This window comes from Eretmochelys imbricata, chromosome 10 (genome assembly GCF_965152235.1).
Source record: "Eretmochelys imbricata isolate rEreImb1 chromosome 10, rEreImb1.hap1, whole genome shotgun sequence".
Classification (NCBI taxonomy): Eukaryota; Metazoa; Chordata; order Testudines; family Cheloniidae; genus Eretmochelys; species Eretmochelys imbricata.
This window is the reverse complement of record NC_135581.1, coordinates 35,527,313-35,543,073: the sequence shown is the minus strand read 5'-3', so window position 1 is coordinate 35,543,073 and position 15,761 is coordinate 35,527,313. Positions and strand designations below refer to the sequence as shown.

General features: G+C 53.0%; 1 protein-coding gene across 2 annotated transcripts in view; it reads right to left on the bottom strand.

Annotated features, from left to right (window-relative positions):
• Positions 1–15,761, bottom strand: part of CAPN15 (calpain 15) — a 95,613-nt gene that overhangs the window by 22,648 nt on the left and 57,204 nt on the right. For both annotated transcript variants that reach the window (XM_077828152.1, XM_077828153.1), the window contains one exon: positions 723–2,205. In XM_077828152.1, coding sequence (XP_077684278.1) covers positions 723–2,183 — 1,461 coding nt within the window. In that variant the 5' untranslated portion in view covers positions 2,184–2,205. The remainder of the gene's footprint in view (positions 1–722; positions 2,206–15,761) is intronic.

Sequence of the window (15,761 nt, the reverse complement as noted above, 5' to 3'; positions counted from 1 at the left end):
CATTGCCAGCAGATCGCGGGACGTCATCGTTCCCCTCTATTTGACATTGGTGAGGCCTCATCTGGAGTACTGTGTCCAGTTTTGGGCCCCACACTACAAGAAGGATGTGGAGAAATTGGAGAGAGTCCAGCGAAGGGCAACAAAAATGATTAGGGGACTGGAACACATGAGTTATGGGGAGAGGCTGAGGGAACTGGGATTGTTTTGTCTACGGAAGAGAAGAATGAGGGGGGATTTGATAGCTGCTTTTAACTACCTGAAAGGTGGATCCAAAGAGGATGGATCTAGACTATTCTCAGTGATAGCAGATGACAGGACAAGGAGTAATGGTCTCAAGTTGCAGTAGGGGAGGTTTAGGTTGGATATTAGGAAAAACTTTTTCACTAGGAGGATGGTGAAACACTGGAATGCATTACCTAGGGAGGTGGTGGAATCCCCTTCCTTAGAAGTTTTTAAGGTCAGGCTTGACAAAGCCCTGGCTGGGATGATTTAGTTGGAATTGGTCCTGCTCTGGGCAGGGGGTTGGACTAGATGGCCTCCAGAGGTCCCTTCCAACTCTGTTAGTCTATGATTCTAACCACTTGGGCTTGCCAGAGAGATGCCAGGCTCAATGGCTCAGAACCAGCTCATTCCCCCCACATGCCATGCAGAGTGCCAGAGGAGCACGGGCACAGAGGGCAGAGTAAGGCTGCGGGGTATTAAAGGGCCTGGCAAGCACTCACCTCCTGGCAGAAGCTCACAATGTTTTCCCACAGGGCCTTGGCCTCCCCCTCGTCTGTCTGGCGCCGCTTCTCCGCATCCATGCTCTCCCGCCTCTTGAGCGGCTTGGCACCTTTGCGCTGTGTCATGTACAGCTGCGGGGTGTGGCAGGCTGCACAGTGCTTTGCCTTGAGTTCGTTGAGCAGTGTACAAGCAGGGCAAGACCACTGGCTCGGGCTGTCCTGGACCAAGGGCGGCTGGGAAGGGAAGAGGCGGGCCATTTTCCGGGCCGATGGGGCCTTGCTCCCACAGGAGGTGCAGCCCCCTTTGTCGGAGCCACAGTCAGAGCACTTGGGGGCCGGCTCGCCCTGCGCTCCATGCTCCTGGAAGCCGTGCAGTTTGGAACAACCACAGGCTTTGCACTTCTGCGCCAGGGTGGGGTTCTTTAGGGTGCACTTGGAACAGGCCCAGGTGGTGAAGTCAGGGCTGGAAGGGCTGCAGGGGATGAAGCGAACCGAGTCCCCCGCCAGGTCGATAGTGTCACTGCCTTTCAGAGCACTGCAGGTCTCACACTTGCTCGACCCAGCTGAGTTGAGCAGGGCACAGGTGTTGCACTGCCAGTGGGACGGGCTGACCTCCATCTCCTCCTCCAGCACGCTCAGCCGCTTGTTGGACAGCAGCTCCTGGAAGCGGGCAGCAGGGGGTGCCCTGGCCTGGCCCTGCGGAGACCCCTTCTGCCCAGATGTGGGCTGAGAGGCGTCAGGCACCTGTGGCTGCAGCTGGGGTGGCACCTCCCTGCGGCTTCTGGGCACAGGGTTGTTCTGGAGGCCAGGGGAAAAGGGGCTGAAGGTTGGCATCTTCTGAACGTCCTGGTCCATGATCACCGGGCTCTGGATGGCAACAGGGTCACTGTCCAGGGTTTCTGTGGCAACACCGGGCTGTGCGGGAGCTGAGGCCACATGAAACCCAGCTGGGGCAATGACTTCGGGAACTACCAGCGCCTCCGGGGGGATCTTGGGTAGCGAGAGCTTGCGTGGTCCCCCACAGGCGGAGCAGGAGGTGGCCATGGGGGTGTTGTGCAGAGTGCAGCGCTGGCAGGCCCAGCCATCCTCCAGCTCCGCCTCGTCAGGGCTCTTCCCCCCAGACTCTTCGCTGTTGCTCTCCACCTTGTGTGCCTCCTCGGTGGCGATCCCCTTGGGCTCCACCAGGACAGCGGGCTTGGGCAGGATGCCATTGATGATGGGCAGTGGGGAGCCGCCAGGCCCAGGCTCTGGCGTGAAGCCGCACACCTCACAGGCCTCCTTGCCCAGGAAGTTCCTGAAGGTGCAGCGGGCACACGGCCATTTCTGCTCCTCCACGCTGAGCCGCAGGATGTGGTTGAGGTCTGGCTTCTGGCGGGGGGCCTCACAGATGGAGCACTGGCGCTGGCCCACTGGGTTCAGGAATGTGCAGCGGGTACAGGACCACTCCCGCACAGCAGCCATAGAACCAGGAGAGTGGGTGTGACTGCAAGAGAGCAGGAGAAGAGATCGTTACTAACCCACAGCGCAGGGAGGGGAGCAAAGGAACACACCAGAGCCTAGAACTCTGTGCAAAGGAGCCTCGAACCAGCTACCATCTGATGGGCTCTTGGTAGGGGATGGACTAGGAGGCTCTCTCTGCACCAACCAGGAAGAAAGTGTGCATACCTCTGTACCAAACACCCACAGCTCCTGCTAGAAAGGTGCTCACATGCTTATGTAGACAGGACCTTGCTTACAGTATGGGAATGTACAGGAACCCAACGTACTAGGGACTGGTTTCTCTGGCACTGACAACCCGTTTCTCCAAGCGCACAGCACCAACCTGGCTTCCTACCAAACAAATTGAGGAGCAGCAGAAAGGCAGCAATCCAATGCTGTGCAATGCCTGTGGTCCCTCCCTGGACAGAGGAACACCCTTGCCTGCCAAGGAAATGCCAGGCTCTCAGTGGATGCATCAAAGACCTGGAAGTGATCCCTTCCCTCTTGCTTATCACTCCGAGATTTCACGTATCAGCAGAACCTTCATGGGGAATTCTCTGAATAATCACATGGCACCAGGCAACACAACACAGATTCAATTGCACTCCGGACTCTACCCCACAGGAGCAGTGCTTTGGCCTAGAACTGTAGAGAAATACATGGAGCACAGGCTGACAAGTATGTTAATACCATACCTCCAAGCGGCTTTTCTAAAGCAACTTTCTCCAGCTTACACTTGATTAGTTTAAACCGCACCTGTGTCCATTCACCTTAGGTGAATATCTGGATTACTTACAGACAGACACAGTGATCATGTAACAGAAGACCCTGTTGTAAGACAGACATGCAAGGGGAAGAAAAAGACACTCTGGTTAAAAAATCAAGTTTTTAAAAGAAACAAATGTTCTTACCCGGGTAATTCATAACAATGTAGCTTATTAAAACTTGAACACATTTTAAAAATCTAATCTATATCTCACCCTGAATGGTGAGTATTTGCTTTGTTCCCACTACTCAACTGTGGCACTAGCCAGTTTCACTTTTAGTCTCAGACTCTTTCTAGTAGCACAGGAGAAACTTGCTACAAGGTTTGCAATGTAACACCGCAAGGGAAGCTTTAAATCCTAACCAGGCAAAAAACAAACCCAAACCACTTTTCATTGGAAAAGGAAATGAAGTGATGGACACACTGCTAGTGATCTTAGATTTTGTCAGATCTTTTAGTACAGAAACATTTGGTAAAACGTTGAGCCTATGCAAAGCTGGGTGTTCCCTCAATGCTGGGGAAGCCTTTATTCGGAGCTGTACGCTTGGAGATTAATCCTTCTGCCTTACCATCGCACTAGTAGTGTTTTCTGCCGGAAAAAAACACCGTCTCCCCTAGCAGGGATGCAGGGTCAGATGTATACCCACCAGAGTAGCAATGTACCAACAAGCGCCAGAAAACGCAGGGTCCGTGCCAACACTCCAGCCACAGCACCCTTCACCCCAGAGCCTGAGCGAAGGTCAGCACATCAGGCTGAAATGGGAACTTCCTGCCTCTTTCCTCATTCACGGGAGGGATTTGAAGGTTAGACAAATTATAAATCTAAACAGAAAAATTATAAAAAGACAGATTAAAAATCCCAATCTGTGTCAAGGGGATGGGACCCCTGAAAGGGGAGCATGGCCCGTACACCTGACTGGTCAGCTGCCTCCTAAACGTGTATTAAGAGAAGGCACCTGGGGTAACTCAGGAAAGGGCAGGAGAGAGCTGCCTGAGAAAGACACAGGAGCAGCAGAGGAGAGCTGGGCCAGGGATCCACTGCAAAGACTGAAAGGTGAAGAACATTGTTGGTGAGGACTGGCCAGAGCTGGGGATGCCCTGGCAAATTTCAGGGGAGCTTGTGCAGAGGCCCCTAGGAGAACCCGCCTCCGTATGGGACGCTGAGCCTAATGTTGGAGGATGGACTTGCAGGCAAGGGACCCCTGGGGGAGTGGAACGCTGCAGGAAGCCCCCATGCGATAGGCTGGAGCAGAGGGCTGTGGGAAGCTGAGCCCTGGCCCAAGGGGTGGTCCTGCAGGGATGTCCCCTGAGCATGGGTAGGAGGCCCAAGCAGGAAGGAGGCCAGGTGTGGGACTACGGAAAAAGAGTCGTGGGAAGGAAGTGATTCTGGGAGCAATCAGGTGGGTGATCCGGAGCAAAAGGCAGAAAGAGGAGAGGGACAGACCCATTAATGGAATGGTTTAATCACGAGGGTTTTACAGGTTATTGCATGTATGCTACGCCTAGAGGCAGGCTTTTGAATTGGGCATTGAGAGAGACTCAGCTCCTTCTATGGCTGGACCATGTCATCTGTGTCGCCGGATTGGGGTCACCCTATGACACCCAAGCCCAGTGGGCCCTCAGCAAACAACCCTGATCCTGCCATCAGGTCCATCAAGGCAGACCCCTTCCCCCACACTGGGGATCAGTGCAGCACAAGGGTCCACCTGTGCAGGTCTGGCCTCATGATCAGGCTCACAAAGAGAAACCCAGCAGTTCTACAGCAAAGGAAGCTACATCTCAGGCCGCTAAATAGCACCTCCTTGCAGCACCTCTCCCTTGGAAAGAAGAGCTTTGCAGCGTGCTCTGAGGGCTGACAAGTTCCAGCTACTCTGGGCCACAGGGCAGGAGCAAGATCCAAACCTGAGGGGCTCTCACACTGGATGACAGGCGCCTCTGGCTCCCAGCTCCAGTGCTCCTACTGATCTCAGCTGCAGCAGAACAGCATGGGGAGTGAGGGCAGCCAGGCAGTCCCAGAGCTTTAGGAGTTAGTACAAACACCTTCAACTCAGCCCAGATATCTACAAGTAGCCAATGCAAGCCCATTGTGCCCCGGCACAGCGCCCTAATTCCCGAGCAGCCCAGACCCTTCTGCGACAGCTGCACTTTACAAACACAGCCCCAAACTGAGCACTTTGCCACAACTGAGTCTTGAGGCAACAAACCCATGCAACAGGGTATGAGAGCCACACAGGAGGGGAAGAGACACAGCCTCCTGCCCACATGCAAATGAAAACAGCTGTCTTCACCAGCGCTGGAAGACAAGGCAACAACCACTTAACAGTGACACTCCCAAATGGAGAGCCAGGTAACCAAGAGTGGGAAGCCCCCTCCCCACACACACCCCACTACCACCAGAAGGGCTGCTATGATCTTTGCCATCTCTTCTACTGGATTTTCCCAACCCCCCAAGAGAATACTTCTCAGAGACTCAAATTAATTCTGAGAGCCCGCGCAAAATCTCTTTCTGATTCACATCATGCTCTTTAATAGTTTGTACTTTACCATGTGTTTATTGGAGTTATTTCAGGAAACTTTCATAACAAGGTGAAATATAAAAATTGATTTTCCTTTCTTCTGCCTTGAGTCATACAGCTGTGAGCTACCACGAGATGATCAGCAGCCTCTCATGCAAGTCTCCAGCTTACTGGAGTCCACTCTAGCTATTTCTACCCACTATTTCCATCCGTGTGCTCTACACATACAGATACACACCTGCAAACACACACACACACGCACACTTACTTACCAGTCTCTGTACTGTAGCTGAAGCCAACTGACTCAATCAGGATGAGGGCTGCAGTGTAAGGGCTGTACAAACCCACGGGGAGACATGGTCCTTGCCCCTAAGATATGTGCGTACACGCAGACAGACAGACAGAGCGACTGACTGACCCTCATTTCATACTCTGATCTGCATGGGTGGGCCCCTTTGGAGCCCCCTGACTTCCTGTAACACACACAAGTATGTGAAAATTCAGTTGTTCCCCCAGTTCTGTGGCCACCTCCCTCTGCTTCCTGACCTCACAGACACTTCTCAACTCTGGGGGAAGCAAATGAGACAAACTGACTGTGCTCGCCTCCAGGCTGGGCATGGGAGGACAGGGAATTTGGTTTACAAAGATCAGTCACCACTCAGCAAACCACAGACCCAAAGGACGCAACACCAAGGAATCAGCTGGCTCCTTACTGCCCGGTGCAACACACAGGAGTCTCTTAGCACACGCAGCTGCCACCTGGGAACAACCGAGTGCAAAACCTGCTGCAGCTCACCAGTGGAATGAGCTTCAGCAGTCTCAGTGCAGCGCCTCGTCCACATGATAGCTCAGCACGATCACATGGACTTGGGGTGCTAGTAGCAACCAGAGGCTACCACCACCTGACAGCTGTTAGCTTACATACATAAATGAAGCTGGCAGCTGCAGCCACACCGCCAACACACCACTGCAGTTGGTGCCACGTTCAGCACAGAAGCCATAGATGGACTGGGCTGCAGAGACTGAATTAGCCCGTCCCTGCTGTGGCACGTCACTGGAGAGGCCTGCGCTGCTGTATCCCCCCGCTTGGCTGAGGCTACAAGAGTCAGGGACCATCAAATATCAGGTATGAGGAGGGAGAAGAGGAATCCGCATGGATCTCTTGTCATACACTGGCCACAGACAGATTAGGCACCTCAACGCTCCCCATGCCCAAAATGGGGCAGCATCCCACGTCTGTCAGCATCTGCACAACAGGGCCCAGGCTGGCCCACAGCCAAGCTCTGGTGCTGGGCCATTACCAGCCCAAGATGCTAAACCACAAACATCCCCTTCTCACGAGCACGCTGCAGGCCCAGAGAAACTTTTACCTTTGCTCTTCACCTGGGTGAGTGTGGGGAGTGCCCCTCAAGTGCTGCAGGGTCATACTTTGATGGTAGACCTTCAAGGAAAGCCAGTGGGGTTCATGATCAGTAGGCCACCCTTTTCCCACACCAGCTCAGGACTGAATCCAGACCTGTGTGTGACAGGGGACATGGGTGGGATATAAATGCAGGGACCCTAACTAGGAACAGGAGCCTATGGAACTTCTTGGAAGAACAGGGCTAGAACCCCTGATGCCCTAAGTAAACTTCACTCTGGGTTACCCCAGGTTCTGCTTCTTGTGCCTGAAGTCCCCCCTGCAGTTTTGATTGAAGGCAGTATTCTTCCATTCCTGCCTTACAGCATTGTGTAATACTGCTGTGGGGTGTTAACCAGCCACCAAGTTCCTCCCCAGAGCTGGCTGCATTTCAGTGGTGGACAAAATTAGCCTTTTCTATAAATTTGGCAAAGTGCTTTGCAATCCTTTGGCACTGCAATACATTATTATTACTGCCTCAAGGAGAACGACAGCCTGCTAGCCTCTGTGAACATGGGCACCGGTGCAAGGAAAGATTTGAACAACAGATCCCACGCACTATGCAGACCTCCCATCTAAATCACAGGACTCAACAGGTCTGTCCTCTCAATTAAAAAAATCTCCTTTATACTTACACTACAGCCAAGTCCACTCTCCTCTTCATCACAAGGGGCCTGGCTCAGAAAAGGGAACATGTATCTAAAGTCTCACTGGTGGTATATTCACCATGCCAGCAGCCCTCGCATCGGCCAGGTGGGAAATGCCCACTTGCTTACGACCTAAGCCAAAAAGGGAGGGGAATGGGCATCAGTAATACTGACTGAGCTGCTCAGAAGCGCAGTGCCCATTGCAAAAGTCAGTCTGGTTAAGTTGAGGAGGTGGGGATCAGATGAACGAATTCCTGCTCCGCTAAATCACAGACAAACTGGGGGATGCTCTGGCCTAGCTGCTTCCAATGGGAGCTGAGGGCACCAGCACTTTGCAAGGAGAAGATCCTAATTACGAGCTCTGCCCTGGGCCACCCTGTCTGTCTCTGATTCAGCCCGTACACACACTGACCCACTCTACCAGTCCTCATCAGCACTGACCCTGCTCTCCAAGTCACAGAGAAACCAGCCGCTGTTCCCATCCCTGACCCCAGCCTGACCCTCCTCTTCCCCTCTCAGCCTCCCCAATCAACCTGACCCCCTAGCCCAGGAGCTCCTTCACCCACCCCTCCCAGGAGCCTGCCCTTGAGGGAACCCCCCAAACCATCCCCTCCTAGGAATCCCTGCCTCCCACACCCCAGTCCCTGCTCCTTACCCCTGCTGCTGGCAAGCCTCAGGTCTATCCACCCCACCTCCCTGGCACTGAGAAGAGCCAGAGCCCCAGCTGCTGTGGTTTCAGCACACCAAGGGTCCAGCATGCACAGCAGCACACGGCACTTACAAAATTGCTGCATGGCCACTGGCGTGGACATGCGTATGCACAGCTTGCAAGGAAGGGAGAGGGCGAGGAACTGGCACATTTCATTGGTTTTTCTACTGCCTTGCCAGTTGCCAGCCACGCTGGTTAAAAACCAGCCAGCTGGCAACCCTGCACTCCAGCCACTGCTCTGGTGAGCAGGTGCAGCCCACGTCCTGTGGCATGGTCGAGAATGCACAAAAGGCCCCATGGGTCAACTGGGGAAGCGCTGAGCTGCATGCAAAGGCCTGGCCTACACCACACAGTTGTACCACTTTACACCGCAGAGCTTAACCAACACAACCCCCTCGTGCGAATGCACTTACACTGGTATGAAGGTGCTTGGGAGTCACATCCCCGAGCTGACTCAGTTATACCCGCACAACTTCCCAACTTGCATGGAGGACAGATCCACCAATGGCTGTTAGCAACCCCATGCTCTGCGTGTACCTAGCCTCTGACTGCCAGAAGCTGGGACTGGATAACAGGGGATGGATCACTTGATAATCACCCGGGTCGGTTCATTCCCTTGAAGTCTCTGGTATTAGCCACTGTCCGCAGACAGGATACTGGGCTAGATGAACCATTGGTCTGACCCAGTCTGGCCTCTCTTGGTGCATTCCACTGGATGGCGTGAATTCACCTCTCCGAGAGAGGATCACTAAGTCAACAGAAAAATTCTAGCTGCCCTTCACTGAGGGTTCAGCCACCTACCTACTGCGCTCAGGGTGCCTGATTTTTAAATGTAGAGCAGGCCTTAGAAAACAATCGCTGCAGTGCTTTACACCGCCTCAAGTTCCCAAGCTGCCAGGTGCAGGTGGTATGAGCTCGAGGTTCCACCAACCATGTCACAGTCCGGCTTGCAAGAAGGGGGTACATGAACCAATACAGTCTGGGAGCTGCTTTCAGAGCAGTGGCTCCCAAATTGGGGTTCGCGAACCCCTGGGGGTTTGCAGAATGTTACAGGGGGTTCGCCAGAAAAATTTCACTCATGGCGGCCAGAGGACCCAGGGCATTGGAGGCAGCAGGTGGGACCCGGTTGCAGGGCAGACAGCCCGAGCCCCAGGGAGAGCAGGGCAGGGCACTTGGGGCTGGCAGCCCAAGCCCCGTCCCCCACCCCGTGAGCAGGGGAGCCGGCCACCCAAACCCCAGCACTCCACACGGGGCTGGCAGCCCGAGCCCCAGGGAGAGTGGGGCCAGGCAGTTGGGGCTGGCAGCTCAAGCCCCGGCGGTCAGCGGGACCTGCAGCCCGAGCTCAGTGGAGCTCAGTTGACCGGGGCGGTCAGCGGGGTCCAGCAGCCCTGCGGAGTGTGGAGGAAATTTAAACTTAAATCCCTGGAAATATTTAATTTGTAATGGGGGAGGAGGTTCACAAGATTTCACAAGTTAGTGAAAGGGGTTCGCAGGCTGTTAACGTTTGGGAACCACTGGTTTAGCGCTTTCCCACGGGCAGATTTCAAGTGATGCTGGGGAAGAGAGCAAAAGGGATACGAATCCCAGATCAGATGTGGGCCGGCAGAAAGGGCATTCATAGCAGCAAAGAAAAAGGAACCATGAGACTGAACCTGCCTGAAGGGGCAGAGGCTCCTTGCGGAAGCTCCAGGACATGGGACTGAAGGGAAAACTGTGTGCCATTGCCTCCGGGAGGCTTCCCTTCCAATAACATTTCCAAGGGCACGGATGTGTCAGAAGACCGCTGCAGCTGGAATTTCCAGCCGAGCACCACCCCCTCCCCCATGCAAGAGGCAGTCCAGAGCATTTCCAGATGTACAGGGAGAGAGAATGGAGAGCCCATTACAGAGCTACAATTGTTCCTCTGCTGATCTGTCCCTTAACTAAACGGGACAAGATGACTCGGGCTAGATGGTGCAGAGGGGAAAGCACTAGTCAGTCCCCTTTGGAAAGCTGGGCTCCCATCCTGATTGGCTCTCGGCTGTGACGAGTTTGGTGGCCTCTGTTAAGCTGGCAGTGAATATTTGCCCATCACCACCTTTGGCATGCTTGTGAGAGAGGCCCAGGGCTGGAATAAGCTAGGGGGCTGCTGGTGAGGCAGAGTTGGGGGAGTGGGGCAGGACTAGAATAGCAGCATCCGGATAGTACTGACAGCTGCTAGCAGGATTGGGGGGGGGGGCAGAGGGGGAGGCTGGAACAGCAGTCCTCACCCCCCTGCAGCTGAGAAGTGAGGGGCATTGGCACATCAGCTGTTCCCAGCCCTTGCTACCCAACCCACCACGTTCATCTACTCGAAAAAGAGGAGGACAACAGGTCCGATGGGAGAGGGAAGTAGACTCTTACTCTCTTGAAGGGGCAGCATCCACCCCTGTATTAGCCATCCCTATTCTGTAGTAACATCCAGCAGGCAAGAGGCAGATGACAGGGCCCTTCCCTGGGGACTTACAGCACAGTGAGACTGGAGGCCTAACTAGAGCAGGGATCAAAAAGAGCAAGAAACAAGGTGAGACAGGGGACTGCTTCGTTATACCGCTGCTTTGCAGGGAAATGAGCAAGCCACGGGTTGGCACGCTGCCACCAGCTGTGCATTATGGAGCAGATGCATACTGGTTTCTCCCATGTGAAGGGTGCTAGCCATGCCCACCCCCCATCTAGAAGTGCCCCCTGCTGGCAGGTTAAAGGAGTTTTGGTACAGTGTGATGAGAGAGAGGAGATCCAAGCATCAGAGTGAAAACACACAATGGTCCCCATTATGTAGGTACTAGCCCAGAGTGACTGCATTGACAGGAACAGAGTTATTCACCATCTACAGCAGCTCAAGGGTCACCAGAATCAGGCCCTCTCTCTACAGAAAATTCTTCCAAAAGATCTGAAGCCCTTAAACCTGTTGTCTCAGTTCTCTCTAGTGGAAAAATCAATTGTTCTGGTTAACAAGGTGCAAACTCGGAATTCTCTAATACACAATATATTCCAGCCAAATCCTCCTGCTTGACAACGCAAGAAAAGCACTAAGCTTCTTTACAGAAGCTATCTGACTTGATTTTCCTGTAGCAACAAATCATAGAAATATCAGGATTGGAAGGGACTTCAGGAGGTCATCTCATCCAACCCGCTGCTCAAAGCAGGATCAATCCCCAATTTTTGCCCCAGATCTCTAAATGGCCTCCTCAAGGACTGAACTCACAACCCTGGGTTTAGCAGGCCAATACTCAAACCACTGAGCTATCCCTGCCCCTGACAGACAGACGGCGCACAGCAAAAGCAACCCTTTTGCATTCACTGATACTTCCAGTCTCAGACACTGCTCCACAACGGTAGCACGGACAGCTCTGAGGCACGTGGATCTCAATGTGGCCCCACAGCCATTTCACAAAAGCCCCACCCAGGAGGCCCAAGAGACAGTCTCTTCTCTTGGGAGATACCCCATGACTGTAAAAGCAGGAGATGCTGTCAATCAGGTAACAAGCCATACGCACCCAAGATTGGAAATAGGTGGCTCGAGGTCAGGACTGAAGTGCAGGCCAGACTTTGGCCATACCCTAGGCATCAAAACTAAGATTAACAAATTCTCGTCACTTATAATCTAATGCAGAGTTAACCCTCCTGTCTTCAGGATGAAATGCCAGGGGGTTTTCCCACTGCTAGCATGCCACAAAACATGGTTTGGCAAGTATTTTATACCCTTCCCACCGTGAACCCAACACCTGATGAGAAAAGAACTGTTGTCTAAATGAGACAGGTCCCAAGCAGGGACCCTCATCAAATCCTGGTAAATTACAGTACAGGCAGGAAGAGTCCGACCATTATCCCAACACTTCCAAGCCTGTTCCAGACAGCCAACCACCCCGCCCCTGCCAGAACTAGACGCTGACTGCCAGGGCTGCCCAACATGAAAAGAACCACCCAAATACAAGAAAGCTGTTCCTTTTTCCTTTCCACCCTCCGCACCCAACTCACCTCCTAACCTGCGCCCCCAGCTGCGCTGGGGACTTGCTGTGAAGCCAGTCACTGCTGCCTGAATACAGCTGTTCATACTAGAACCAGGCAGGGGGAGCCCATTTCCCGAGAGAAGCAGGTCTTCTAGGTCAGCAGCCGAGCAATGCCATCCTGCTTTTCCAGGAAGGCCCATTGTGATGTCACAAGCGCTGCTTCATACACGGGTTACTCGCCCAGCTCCAGCTCGAGCTCGAGCCAGCTACCCTTTGGCTTCACTGTACTCAAACTTGCCCACATCTCTGCTGACTTCAGAGATCAGCTCTGTTTTACCACCAGGGATGGCAGCACCAGTAAGTGGGCAAGATCCTACTAAGAGTATGTCTACACTACAAAATTAGGTCGAATTTATAGAAGTTGGTTTTGCAGAAAAGCGTTTTTATACAGTCGATTGTGTGTGCCCCCACACAAATGGTCCTAGTGCATTTGTCTGCCATTTAGTCGGCAGAGTGCGTCCACAGTACCGAGGCAACCATTGACTTCCGGAGCGTTGCACTGTGGGTAGCTATCCCACAGTTCCCGCAGTCTCTGCCGCCCATTTGAATTCTGTGTAGAAATCCCAAAGCCTGATGTGGCAAAAACATTGTCGCGGGTGGTTCTGGGTACATATCATCAGGCCCCCCCTTCCCTCCCTCCCTCCATGAAACCCAGGGCAGACAATCGTTTCGTGCCTTTTTTCCTGGGTTACCCGAGCAGACGTCATACCACAGCAAGCATGGAGCCCACTCAGCTCACCGTCACTGTATGTCTCCTGGGTGTTGGCAGACGTGGTACTGCATTGCTAAACGGCAGCCGCGCATTGCCTTTTGGCAGCAGACAGTGCAGTATGACTGGTAGCCATCGTTGACGTACTCCAGGGCGTTCTTTTAACCGACCTCGGTGAGGTTAGGGGTGTCTGGGCAAACATGGGAGTGACTCAGCCAGGTCATTTCCCTTTTAAGTTTCGTCTCATGGAGATTCAGTCCTGCCGGCAGTCCTACTGCACCGTCTTCTAATGAGCAGCCAGGAGACGATGATGGCCAGCAGTCATACTGCACCGTCTTCTGCCGAGCACCCAGGAGATGACGATGGCCAGCAGTCGTACTGCACCGTCTGCTGCCAGCAAGATGTATAAAGACAGATGAAGTGGATCAAAACAAGAAACAGACCAGATTTGTTTTGTATTCATTTTCTCCTCCCTCCCTCCGTGAAATCAACGGCCTGCTAAACCCAGGGTTTTGAGTTCTATCCTTGAGAGGGCCATTTTGTTTCTCCTTGATGCAAAGCCACCCCCTTTGTTAATTTTAATTCCCTGTAAGCCAACCCTGTAAGCCATGTTGTCAGTCGCCCCTCCCTCTGTCAGAGCAACAGTAGACAATCGTTTCGCGCCTTTTTTCAGCACAGACGTCATAGCACTGGGAACATGGAGCCCGCTCAGATCACCGCGGCAATTATGAGCACTATAAACACCACGCACGTTATCCAGCAGCATATGCAGAACTATAACCTACAAGAAAAGCGAAACCAGGCGAGGAGGAGGGGACTGTAGCGTGGTGACGAGAGTGATGAGGACATGGACATAGACTTCTCACAAAGTACGGGCCCCTGCAATGTGCACATCATGGTGTCAATTGGGCAGGTTCATGGTGTGGAACGCCGATTCTGGGCCTGGGAAACAAGCACAGAGTGGTGGGACCGCATAGCATTGCGGGTCTGGGACGATTCCCAGTGGCTGCAAAACTTTCGCATGCATAAGGGCACTTTCAAGGAACTTTGTGACTTGCTTTCCCCTGCCCTGAAGCGCAAGAATACCAAGATGAGAGCAGGCCTCACAGTTCACGAGCAAGTGGCAATAGCCCTCTGGAAGCTTGCAATGCCAGACAGCTACCGATCAGTCGGGAATCAATTTGGAGTGGGCAAATCTACTGCAGGGGCTGCTGTGATCCAAGTAGCCAATGCTAACACTGAGCTGCTGCTATCAAGGGTAGTGACTCTGGGAAATGTGCAGGTCATAGTGGATGGTTTGGTGCAATGGGATTCCCTAACTGTGGTGGGGCGATAGACGGAACCCATATCCTTATCTTGGCACCGGAGCACCAAGGCAGCGAGAACATAGACCGAAAGGGGTAATTTTCAATGGTGCTGCAAGCACTGGTGGATCACAAGGGACATTTCACCAACATCAACGTGGGATGGCCGGGAAAGGTACATGACGCTCGCATCTTCAGGAACTTCTGGTCTGTTTCAAAAGCTGCAGCAAAGGACTTACTTTCCAGACCAGAAAATTACTGTTGGGGATGTTGAAATGCCAATAGTTATCCTTGGGGACCCAGCCTACCCCTTAATGCCCTGGCTCATGAAGCCGTACACAGGCACCCTGGACAGTAATCAGGAGCTGTTCGACTACAGGCTGAGCAAGTGCAGCATGGTGGTAGAATGTGCGTTTGGGCGTTTAAAAGCACGTTGGAGCAGTTTATTGACTCGGTTAGACCTCAGCGAAACCAATATTCCCATTGTTATTACTGCTTGCTGAGCACTCCACAATATCTGTGAGAGTAAGGGGGAAGACGTTTATGGCAGGGTGGGAGGTTGAGGCAAATTGCCTTGCCGCTGATTACGCTCAGCCAGACACCAGGGCGGTTAGAAGAGTACAGGAGGGCGTGGTGTGCATCAGAGAAGCTTTGAAAACTAGTTTCAGGAATGGCCAGGCTACAGTGTGAAAGTTTGGTTTGTTTCTCCTTGATGGAAACCCCTCCGGTTTCACTCCACTTTCCTGTAAGCTAAGAACCCTCCCCTCCCGCTTCAATCACCGCTTGCAGAGGCAATAAAGTCATTGTTGCTTCACATTCATGCTTTCTTTATTTATTCATCACACAAATAGGGGGATAACTGCCAAGGTAGCCCAGGTGGGGTGGTGGAGGAGGGAAGGACAAGGCCACACAGTACTTTAAAACTTCTTGAATGCCAGCCTTCTGTTGCTTGGGTAATCCCCTGGGGTGGAGTGACTGGGTGGTCAGAGGCCCCTCCACCGTGGTCCTGGGCGTCTGGGTGAGGAGGTTATGGAATTTGGGGAGGAGGGGGGTTGGCTACACAGGGGCTGTAGCAGCAGTCTGTTCTCCTGCAGCTCAACCATACGCTGGAGCATATGAGTTTGATCCTCCAGCAGCCTGAGCATTGACTCCTGCCTTCTTTCAGCAAGCTGACGCCACCTACCATCTTCAGCCCACCACCTCTCCTCGCGGTCATATTGTGTTTTCCTGAACTCTGAGATTGTCTGCCTCCACGTATTTTGCTGTGCTCTGTCAGTGTGGGAGGACAGCATGAGGTCAAAGAACATTTCATCGCAAGTGCGTTTTTTTCGCCTAATCTTCGCTAGCCTCTGGGAAGGAGAAACATATCCAGCTGGTGGAGGAAAAAAAAGGGAGAGTGGTAGTTAAAAAGACACATTTTATAGAACAATGGGTACACTCTTTCACGTTAAACCTTTCTGTTAACGTTACATAGCACATGTG